Here is an 11,712-nt window from a genome sequence, read left to right on the forward strand (position 1 = left end):
AGAGAGAGAGAGAGAGAGAGAGATTGATAGACAGAGACTGATTGATGATAGATAGATGAACAGATTGATTGATGATAGATAGATAGATAGATAGATAGATAGACAGACAGACTGATTGATGAGAGAGAGAGAGAGAGAGAGAGAGAGAGAGAGAGAGAGAGAGAGAGAGAGAGAGAGAGAGAGAGAGAGAATCGATACATTTTAGCAGCATATTCTAAGATGCTCGCCTCCCATTTGGAAGGTTGAGAGTTCAATCCTAGATAGCAGTAGATGTTTTTCTCTCTCTCTGGGCACAAAGAAAAACAAATCTGCTGCAAACTCCATGTGGCATCAGGAAGGGCATCCAGCCAGTAAATGCTCAACTCCATCCAGTTACCCCAACTCTATCCCAAATTAAAGGATTACAGGGTCATAAAAAAGGCAGTTTTTTATTCTATCCAGTGAATGTGTTGTTTCCAAGTTATAGACAATGTTTTAAGAAAGTATCCCAGACCTCCTAAAGGGTCCCGCAGCTCTGTGCCTTGAATCAGGAATCCCAGATAAAAAAATCCTGTCTGTTAAGTTGAATAAAAATGCATTGTTGCCCCACCCAATTAGCTGAGGCTCTATTGATTTGTTTGGGAAGCGATTGCCCATATAAAGTATAAGTGTGGTCTCCATCTGACCGTTTTCAATTCCTTTTCTTTCGCAGAGGTTACAACACAAACGTGTCCAGGCATTTGCCCATCTATCAAACAAAGCGTGTGCTCTCCATGCTTTGCTTGGGGAAAATAAAACGAAAGTCAGGTAAGGGTGGAAATCCTTTTGTCTCGCACGCTATCTAACAAAATGAAATTCAATAGTGAAAAAAGTAAGGTTCTACATTTAGGCAAGAAAAACCAAATGTACAGGTATAGTATAACTCAATAGTAGTAACTGTGAGAGGGATCTGGGAGTCCCAGGGGACAATCCCTTAAATAGGAGCCAGCAGTGTGCTGCAGCTACCAAAAAGGCCAACACAGTGCAGGGCTGCATTAACAGAGGGATAGAATCCAGATCAGGTGAAGTATTAATACGACTTTACAATGCCTTGGTAAGGCCACACTTGGAATACTGCATCCAGTTTTCGTCACCGCGATGTAAAAAAGATGTTGAGACTCTAGAAAGAGTGCAGAGAAAAACAACTAAGATGAATAGGGGACTGGAGGCTAAAACATATAAAGAACAGTGGCTGGAATTGGGTGTGTCTAGTTTAATGAAGAAAAGGACGAGGGAGGACATGACAGCAGTGTTCCAATATCTCAGGGGCTGCCACAAAGAAGAGGGAGTCAAGCTATTCTCCGAAGTGCCTGAAGGCAGGACAAGAAGCAACGGATGGAAACTGAGCAAGGAGAGAAGCAACCTAGAACTAAGGAGAAATTTCCTGACAGTTAGAACAATTAACCAGTGGAACCACCTGCCTCCAGAAGTGGTGAATGCTCCAACACTGGAATCCATTTGTCTGAAATGGTATAGGGTTTCCTGCTTGAGCAGGGGGTTGGACTAGATGACCTCCAAAGTCCCTTCCAACTTTTTTATTATTATTATTATTATTATTATTATTATTATTATTATTATTATTATCATCATCATCATCATCATCATCATCATCATCATCATCATCATCATCTCTTCTTAAAAACTTCCAATGTTGGTGCACCCACAACTTCTGAAGGCAACCCCTTCCACTGGTTATTTTTTTAAAAAAAAAAATTGAATGGCTTTCTCCAGACCCGCAGTTTAAATTTTTGATTTGAAATGTGATTATATGCCCCAAAAAACAAGGTGGAATTGAGCTAGCAAGGAATCCTACAAAGGGGATTGTGGGGATCCAATCACACGGGTGAATGAGTATTGGGTTAGGGGCCAGATCGATTGGAGCAATCATTCTGGGGAAGGGAAATTGCATTTTAGTGGGTTAAATTTTGCTGGGGTGCCTACCACATGCTTTCCAAATCTCAGCTCTGCCCAAAAGTCGGCTAGAATTCACGAATTCCTTGCTTTTCTTCTCTCAGTCTTGGCCTTTAATTCGTTGCCCAGCAACCTAAATGCTATATTGAATAAATAACAACAGTGATCAGAATTACAAATGGCTACCTCTACGTTGGACAGCAGGGGTGTCCAGTCTTGGCAACTTTAAGACCTATGGACTTCAACTCCCAGAATTCCCCAGCCAGCCATGCTGAAGGTTGAAAAGACAACCAAAACTTTCCATTTGGTCTCACAGGTTGTAGTTACTGATGAGGATTTAAGAAGCCTGAGGGAGATATGAGCTCACAAGATCCAGAAATACCCACTGGGGCTTTATCAATTTCCTGCATAGCTGCTAGTGAGGTCTAGAAACTGCTTTATTTATTCTTGTCTATCTCATTCCCTGGAGAATTTAATCTCGACAAACTACATTCCTCTAATATGGATGGCAGTGAATTTTATGCTTTTTCTACCTGTTTCTCAAGGGTAACCATTTTAGCATCCCTAGATGTTGCTTTATTCTCTCTTTATTTCTACTAATTTTATTCAGGCTATATCTCAGGTTTTCTCAACCCTGGCAACTTTAAAACCTGTGGACCTCAACTCCCAGAATTCTGGGAGTTGAAATCCACAGGTCTTAAAGTTGCCAAGGTTGGACACAGCATCAAAAATGCTTCAGAAAGCTGGATATTTTTGATTGGCTAATTCAACGCTTTGTTAGCTAAATTCTAATTTATTTATTTTTCTTCTCTCCCTAATGCTCCAGCTACTTAATTAAATTCACCCAGCAGACTCCGAGCCTGCCCTTTGAGAACGCCATGACCCTGGCTGGAGAAGCATCCAAAATTCTTTCCAAGTGCTGCGCTAGTTTGGAAGAAAACTGTATCCAGAATGAGGTGAGCGATCCGGAAAGGCAGACTGCCCACCTTAGATCTTTATTTTCTACAATTTGTAGGAGTAGAAGATGCAGCTCTTGCTGGACTGGACTTCCAGCAGTGCCGCGATGAAGAGGAGAAATAATTATAGGGGGGCAGAAGAATTCTCTATCCTTATCTGAAGATATTATAATGTCAGATCTTCTAACTTACAATGATCAAGCGCTCGTCATCCTGGACAGTTCACTTGCTATGCCCTAAGCCAGGGGTCCATAACTCCCGATCTGTGGACCAGTACCAGGCCACAGCATGCCAGCAACCGGTCCGCACAAACAAGCAAAGCCCCATCCGTGGGATGCAGGCAGCACACAAAATCCCACACTCTCCGGTCCGCGGAAAAACCTTTCCCCATGGAACTGGTCCCTGGTGCCCAAAAGGTTGGGGACCTCTTCCCTAAGCTATAGGTCAGTGGTGGCGAACCTATGGCACGTGTGCCAGAGGCGGCACTCAGAACCCTCTCTGTAGGCACACGCGCTATGCCCTGGAGATGGCAACCGTCCCTCTTCAACCAGCCGCCCGCTAACTCGCCGAGGTCCCACGTGGCCAGATGCATCCCAGCACGGCTGGTTTCCCTCCCCCATCCCCGTCCCATCCCTCCTGGTCTCGCATGCTCTCTTTTTCCCGGGCACGACCCACTGCATCACTTCCACAGCTGTCGGCCGGCCGGCCAGCTCAGAGGCAGCTTCTCTGAACTGCTGGCGGCGGGCTGCGGAGCCCCAGAGTGCGCCAGTCAAGGGGCCGGCAGGCTGTGGCTGCTGACGGACACTGTTGACCCCCATGTGCTCGCTGGCCTCTGTGTGCGGGGGCCAATGGTGTCAGGCAGCAGACGCCCCGGCCCCTGCCTCGCCTTGCCCTGCGATAATGGCATCCCTGCCCTGCCTCGCCTTGCCTCGCCTCACCCCGCAGGACGAGCCTCCTGCCCACCACCCTACCTGCCAGAGACCCTCTGGGGAGGGAGAGGGAGAAAGAGAGGGAGAGAGGGAGAGAGAGGGGGGAGGGAGAGAGAGAACTCATGCACATCACCCTCTATTTCTTTTTAATTAAACTCTTTAATCAATCCTTCCCTCCGGCGCGCGCGGATGCGCGCTCGTGTTTTGCAGGTCCCAGTGTTTTCTGTGGGAAACGGATCCAAGTGGCTCTTTGAGTGTTTAAGGTTGCCCACCCCTGCCATAGACATATAGGTCCACCTGTATAGAAATTATGGGCTCTCTTGTGGTCGTAAGTCAAGGACAATACGATTTTTTATTTTAAAAAAAATCAAAAGGAAGAGGTTGATGCCCTTTCCAAGGGAGCCAAGATCCGTTCAATGCAGCTCTTATCAATCCAGTCGGCCTGCCTTGCTTGCGTCGTAAGGGCAATGCTCTCCTGTCTTCCAGCTCAAACGTCACATCGCCCACATCTGCAACACGGCCTGTTCTGGGAATGAAAGGATCAGAACCTGTTGCACTTCGAAAGATGACGTGGGAAAATACTTGTGCATTTACTCGCTCCCGTGGGCCAAACGTTCAGAAGTCCCTCGGTCTCCCAGTTCAATTGATGAAGGTGTTTGCAGAGAAGGTGGTGAAATAGACGTTTATCGGTAAGTGGATTTGGAACTGTTTTTTCTCCTTCTCTAGGGGCCAGGATTTGCCTGCAGTGCTTTTTAGCCATTTCACAGGGATATGAGGAAGAAAGTCACTCTCTCTAGAACCCAGAGATGCAGTGCTTTTTTTCTAAAAAAAAAAAAAAAAAAAAAAGGTGCCGGAACTCACACACGTCATACAACCCGCCTTGCCTACCCTACAAGGTTCCATCCAAAAAAGGTGCCGGAACTCCGCCCATCCGATGGAGCCGCGGTGGGGGCTGGTGCCGCGCGGCCCGCTTGCCCCTCCGCCAGCCCAGCTGCTGCCCTCCAGGCACCCCTCTTCCTCTCGGCGCCCGCCCAAGCCGCCTTGGGGGCAGCAGGAGGAAGAAGGGGAGGAGGAAGAGGATGGCAAGGAAGCCGCCACCAGCGCTGGGCCCCAGGAGGCAGCTCTCCTCTCCTACCTTTGCTGAATCTCCTTCTTCCTTCCCGGCAGCCTGGATTCCGACGCGCCTTCCTGGCCAGCAGGTCCAATGGTCGGGCTGGTCACAGGGGCTGGTCTCCCTTGGGCCGTGGCTTGCGGGAGGACTGGCCCACTCAGCGGAGCTTCCAGCGGGCCACTCCCAGCAGGGATCCCGGGGCTTTCCCGGGCAGCTCCAAGGCCACAAGGCCCTGGCTGTGCTTCTCCCAGGGGGTGGGGCACCCAAGCGCAGGGCCAATCAAGAGCCCTGCAGGAGGTAAGTCCACCTGAGAGAGAGAAAGAAGGGAAGCGAAAGTGCCTCTCTGTCTCTCTCTCTCTGCAAATGGCGGAGGAGGCTGTGCGGAGACGGACGTGGAGCGGTGTCTCGGTTCCTAAGACCATCGGAAATACCGTATTTTCCAGCGTATAAGATGACTGGGCGTATAAGACGACCCCCAACTTTTCCAGTTAAAATATAGAGTTTGAGCGAGAGAGGGGGGGAGAGAAAACTTGATGAGTAATATGCCAAACCAGATGTGTAAAGGAATAAAATAGAATACCCGTATTTTCCGGTGTATAAGACGACTGGGCGTATAAGACAACCCCCGACTTTTGAGAAGATTTTCAGGGTTTAGAAAGTCGTCTTATACGCCGGAAAATACGGTATGTGTTTTCCGATGGTGTTAGGCGACCCCTGTGAAATGGTTGTTCGACCCCCAAAAGGGTCACGACCCACAGGTTGAGAACCGCTGCCCTATACCATTTCCGACAAATGGCCCGCCCATCTCTTCTAAAATGATATATGTTACTGTCATTACGTTGTAGAGTTCAAGGTTGCAATGGACGCCAAAGTTCCACCTTTCTACCTTACCTTTCTTTCTTTTGCAGAAATATTTTTGACGTGGCTCGGATATATACCCGTGCTCCCGAGGCTCTTATCATTACTTTGTATTCTGCCAGCCAAGCTGCCGCCACTGACTGCTGTGACCTACTAGACGTCAGAAGTTGTTTCGCGGAAAGGGTAAAAATTCACAATCTTCTGAGATGATGTCAAGGCACAAAAGATCAGGTCCATGTGTGAAGGTCCAAATCAGGTCCAGGAATCTCCTCAACTAAGGGTCAGCACCTGCTTGGTGTTAGATAAAAGTCAAAGGAATTCAAGGGAGATTGGACTTAGTTTGCTTGTGGCTATGTAGGGATTCTAGGCTGATTCCTCTTTTAACTCCACCCCCAAGGTTCTGCCACTGCTTCTCCTACAGATATAGATGTAGAGATAGATGTGTGTTTGTGTGTGTGTGTGTGAGTATGTCAGTGTGTGTGAGAGAGAGATATGATAGAAAGAGAGAGAGGTGATAGAGATAGTGATAGAGATGATAGAGATAGCAATAGAGATGATAGCAATAGAGATAGAGATGATAGAGATAGAGATGATAGAGATAGATAGAGATAGAGATAGAGATAGAGATAGATAGAGATAGAGATAGAGATAGAGATAGAGATAGAGATGATAGAGATAGAGAGATAGAGATAGAGATAGATAGATAGAGATAGATAGAGATAGATAGAGATAGAGAGGATAGAGATGATAGAGATGATAGAGATAGAGATAGATAATAGAGATAAAGATGATAGATAGAGATAGAGATAGAGATAGAGATAGAGATGATAGAGATAGAGATAGAGATAGATAGAGATAGAGATAGAGAGGATAGAGAGACATGATAGAGATAGAGATAATCAGGGCTTTGTTTTCTCATAGAATGCCCAGAAGGGAGTTCCGGCACCTTTTTTGGATGGAACCTTGTAGGGTAGGCAAGGCGGTTGTATGAAGTGTGAGTTCCGGCACCTTTTTTTTTTTTTAGAAAAAAAGCACTGGCGATAATAGAGATAAAGATGATAGCGATAGATAGAGATAGAGATGATAGAGATAGAGATGGAGATAGAGATAGAGATGATAGAGACAGCAATAGAGATGATAGATTGCAATAGAGATAGATAGAGATAGAGATAGATAGAAATGATAGAGATAGAGATGGAGATGATAGAGATAGAGATTTGTATTTATTTATTTATTGTCATTGTATGTGCGTACATAGTATACATATACAACGAAATTTACTTGACACCCAAAAACCAAGTCCCACACACATAATCCCCAACATACTCCCCCCCCACAATCCCCACCCCTAAAACCACCCAACATCCACACAACAGACCAAGTAATGCTGTCCAACAGTTCACTGATGGTGGCCCTTTAGTTCGTTGTTGAGTGCAATTACAGCTCTGGGATAAAAACTATTCAGAAAACGTGTGGTCCGAGTTTTAATTATTCTATATCTTCTGCCAGAAGGCAACAGTCCCAAAAGATTGTAAGCAGGATGGGAAGAGTCTCTGAGAATGTTATGCAACTTCCTCAAACAACGAGATTCGAAGATGTTATCCAGGGCTGGTAGTTGGAGTCCAATAATAGATAGAGATAGAGATAGAGATAGAGATAGAGATAGAGATAGAGATAGTCTATCTCTATCTCTATCTCTATCTCTATCTCTATCTCTATCTCTATCTCTATCTCTCAGTCCGTACCTACCGGTCTAGGTGTACACTTCCAGGTTAATTTGACTAAATAACGATTTTGGATGCGTTTATTGTCAATCGTGGACGAACATCAATCTATTTCCAGTTGTATTAAGTTCCCTTTAACCTGAATCAGACGGAGTGGCTATGTAGGGATTCTAGGCTGATCCCTCTATAAACTCCACCCCCAGGTTCTGCCACTCTTTGTCCTACAGATGATGTCACTTGTGAGATGCTACCTTCAGGGAAGCAGGACATATTTTAGTCCCACTTCAGACATCCTTAGAATTTTACAGAAGACATCTCTATTTTAACCACTGGCATCAGGCCAGACCTCATAGATCAGGGGTCTTCAAACCTGGCCCTTTTATGACTTGTGGACTTTGACTCCCAGAATTCCTCAGCCAGGCACGCGTGCCTGGCTGAGGAATTCTGGGAGTCGAAGTCCACAAGTCATCAAAGGGCCAAGTTTGAAGACCCCTGTCACAGATCAAGCAACTTTGCTGCAATACCGTATCATGTGGCAATATTCTTCACTAACGCGTCGTGTTACTTTCTCCTGACTTCTAGGACTCCACAATAGCACCTCTGCAGGCTTTGATTGAAAAAGGAAATGAGATTTGTGGGGAATACGCAGATCACACTTACGTGGAATTCCTCAAGAGGTAAAGTTTTCCACCATTACTTGCGTGGAAATCTGATTTCTGTCACGCTGCAGGGGTTTGGCTATCTGACCAGCCATCATTTTCTCCAACAAATCCACTGAAACAGAGGATTTCAGGTTTCAATCCGATAAGATACAGCAGTGGCCAAAATTGCGGAAACCTTTTGGGAAAAGTGTATTTTTGAGGTTTGATAGCTAATGGCACCACTTTTCTTTGGAGTAGCACCCTAAAATTATATATCGATGGAAAGATAATTTAATCAAGAATGTAATGCAACCAAGTTTGTTCAATTATCTGTACTGTATTCTATGAAAACGTATAGCCAAATAACCAGAAAAAGGAAGCACAACTTGCTTAGGTGGATCTCAGGTAGCTTTCCTTCCTCTGATTGTAGCCAATGAGCATGAGTGTTTAGAGAGCCAATCGGGTGTCATCTTGTTTTGACCATGAGCCAATCAGATCACAGTAGGATCCAGTTATTGATGTCCTGTATTGAAGCTGAGAGGAGGACATTTGTCAGTGTGTTATGTGATGGCTATCAAGTTGGTTGGGTTTTTTGGTGTTCTTTCATTGAGGGAGCTTGTAAAACGAAATAAAATTAAAGTCATGGTGCAAAGACCTGGCCCCCCAAGGGCAATGCTAATGCGGCCCTCAATGAAATTGAGTTTGACACCCCTGATATAGGTGGTAGCCCTCAGAGACTGAACATTTCAAATCCTCCCTCAAAAAAATATTGTGTAGCTATAACGTTGATGTGCATGTAGACATAACTGGCTTGGATATACAGATTACAGGCAGTCCTCGACTTACAACAGTCCATTTAGTGCCCACTTGAAGCTGCAATGGCACTGAATAAAAGTGACAGTTGACCGTTTTTCACACCTACGAGCATTGCAGGATCCCCGTGGCCAATGGTGGGATTCAGCCAGTTCTCACCATTTTGGCAGAACCGGTAGCTGATTTTTTGTTGTCCAGGCCCAGAACGGACTTCCGGAAGCGGCATCCGCACAGAGAACCGGTTGTTCACCTATTTGAATCCCACCACTGCCTGTGGCCACATAATCGAAATGTGGACACTTGGCAACTGCCTCACATTTATGACGGTCGCAGTGTCCTGAGCAGTGGTGGAATTCAAATACCTGAACAATCGGTTCTCTTATTTGATGCAGGCCTAGGCCTCCGAGGCCTAGAACAGACTTCCAGAAGTGGCATCCATGCAGTTCCAGTGGGCCGTTCTAGGCCTGGGACACACCCTCTAGGCCTCCGAGGCCTAGAACAGACTTCCGGAAGTGGCATCCACACACTTCCGGCGGGCTGTTGTAGACCTGGGAGGCCTCCTCCAGGCCTCCCAGGCCTAGACGGACTTCCGGAAGTGGCATCCATGCAGTTCCAGTGGGCCGTTCTAGGCCTGGGACAGCCCCTCCAGGCCTCCGAGGCCTAGAACGGACTTCCAGAAGTGGCATCCACGCACTTCCGGTGGGCTGTTCTAGGCCTGTGAGATCTCCTCCAGGCCTCCAAGGCCTAGAATGGACTTCCAGAAGTGGCATCCACGCACTTCCGGCGGGCTGTTCTAGGCCTAGGAGGCCTCCTCCAGGCCTCCAAGGCCTAGAACGGACTTCTGGAAGCCAGCCAGTTCTCCAAATGCAGCAAAATTTAACTACCGGTTCTACTGAACCGGTGTGAACCAGCTGAATCCCGCTGCTGGTCCTGAGGTCCTGTGATTCCCCTTTTGCAACCTACTGACAAGCAATATCAATGGGGAAGGCAGATTCGCTCAACAACCCCGTCACTAACGTACCAACTGCAATAATTCACTTCATAACTGGGGCAAAACTCACTTAACAACAGCCTCGCTTAGCAACAGAAAGTTTGGGCTGAGCTGTGGTTTTAAGTTGAGGACTACCTGTAGTCTAAATCAGATCTTTTCTGGGGTGGCTGTGTTTCCTCACCTTAAAAAGGGTGGCTAACACGTTCCTGTGTCAAACTGCAGGCTAAAAGCAAATGTATTAGCCCTGCTTCCCGCTGGTACTTTGGAGACGGAGGATCAGGTGTCTTCTCTGCTTGAACAAAGGATTGGTTACGTTACCAAGTGCTGTCATCTGAACGCACCTCCAATATATTGTGGGATACAGGTAAGGTCCAAGCTCTCACACACCCCATTTAGCAAAAGAGTCTTTTAACTCATGAGGACTCCCACCCAACTTGCTAGGATGTTCTTCTGAACAAAGAACATAACCATACCTCAAATTCCGCACCTGACAATTCGCCGTAACTTATTCAGGTTATTCAGGAAATCATCTTAGTGAAGGATCACAAACCCCCTGTTTGGAATCGGGCCATGCAAAGCCCTGTCCATGGGCACGCGTGCCGTCGCCCCAGTCCTAGGCCTTCAGCTGGGTTTTATAAAACCTTTTCGCTTTAGGCTTCCACCGCCGTGTACAAAAAAAGAAAGGTTCAATCAATCAGTCAATTTCAACTTCTCGCGGGGAAAAAAAAGATCTTGCAGAGTTGGAATTGATTGAACTTTTTAGTCCCACCCAGTCTGCCGTTACCACCGCAGCCACGCCCACCCAATGGGCCACACCCAGCCAATGGGCCACACCCACCCAGCACCCAACAATGCATGTGGGTTTTGGGTTGCAGTTTGGGCACTCAGTCTCTAAAAGGTTCACCTTTTAAACATGTTTTATTTAATTTGGGGTTATTAGTCTTCAAATCTCACTATTATGGTTGGTCAGACTGAAGTTGAGGATTTAGCAAGTTGTGTGAACCCACCTAATAGAATAGAGATTGATTAAATCAGCCATGAATGAACCACTCCCCCCTTAGCACCCAATAATGTAGGTCAAGGGGGTCTTCAAACTTGGTGGCTGAGGAATTCTGGGAGTTGAAGTCCACAAGTCATAAAAGGGCCAAGTTTGAAGACCCCTGATGTGGGTGAATCAGGTCACCATCACTGAAATTGAGAGGTGTTCATTAATTGGGACTGATTGACAGGGTTCAAAAAAGGTCAGACCTCATTAATACATGGATCAGAAACCAGGGAAGAAGTAGGCACTAGACTAGGAAGTCAGAAAAACATTTAAGAAGAAGCTATATGTGTTTTGTGTGTAAGATGTGTTCTGTTTAGAGAATATTCATCACATAAAACCTTGTTTCTTTACAGCAATTAATGAGTCAAGTTTAACTGGATCAGACCTGATTAAGTGGAGATGGGGCATGTGTTCCAAGTCCCTTGTCCCCAAAATGTACACAAAAGAATTAAAAGCTGTAATTGAATTAATCCATCAAGGTGTCGTTGCTGTTTTTCAGGTCAAAGACCCAATTGCTACCATTTGTTTCCTAGTTGACTGCATAGAAAACAAATCCTGAGAACATTCTCCTTTTTTAAAAAAATTGTCAGGTAGGTGGGAAACTAGAAAAAGAGTGAGGCTGGGCCAGCCTAGCCTGACAACCTCTTAATGTTGTTAAAGAAAAGACAAATGCTTTGGTAGTATTAAGGTCATGTGAAGGATTAGTGCCTCTTTA

The 11,712-nt window shown here is 46.0% G+C and overlaps 1 protein-coding gene across 1 annotated transcript in view; it reads left to right on the plus strand.

Moving 5' to 3' along the window:
- Positions 1–10,456, plus strand: part of GC (GC vitamin D binding protein) — a 15,658-nt gene extending 5,202 nt beyond the window's left edge. Inside the window, exons 5-11 of the mRNA XM_015818568.2 lie at positions 692–786; positions 2,756–2,885; positions 4,301–4,503; positions 5,834–5,966; positions 8,090–8,184; positions 10,175–10,316; positions 10,394–10,456. Coding sequence (XP_015674054.2) covers positions 692–786; positions 2,756–2,885; positions 4,301–4,503; positions 5,834–5,966; positions 8,090–8,184; positions 10,175–10,316; positions 10,394–10,456 — 861 coding nt within the window. The remainder of the gene's footprint in view (positions 1–691; positions 787–2,755; positions 2,886–4,300; positions 4,504–5,833; positions 5,967–8,089; positions 8,185–10,174; positions 10,317–10,393) is intronic.
- The last annotated feature ends 1,256 nt before the right edge of the window (positions 10,457–11,712 follow it).

Source organism: Protobothrops mucrosquamatus, unplaced genomic scaffold (assembly GCF_001527695.2).
Source record: "Protobothrops mucrosquamatus isolate PMUCROS unplaced genomic scaffold, P.Mucros_1.0 scaffold_140, whole genome shotgun sequence".
NCBI classification, from domain to species: domain Eukaryota; kingdom Metazoa; phylum Chordata; class Lepidosauria; order Squamata; family Viperidae; genus Protobothrops; species Protobothrops mucrosquamatus.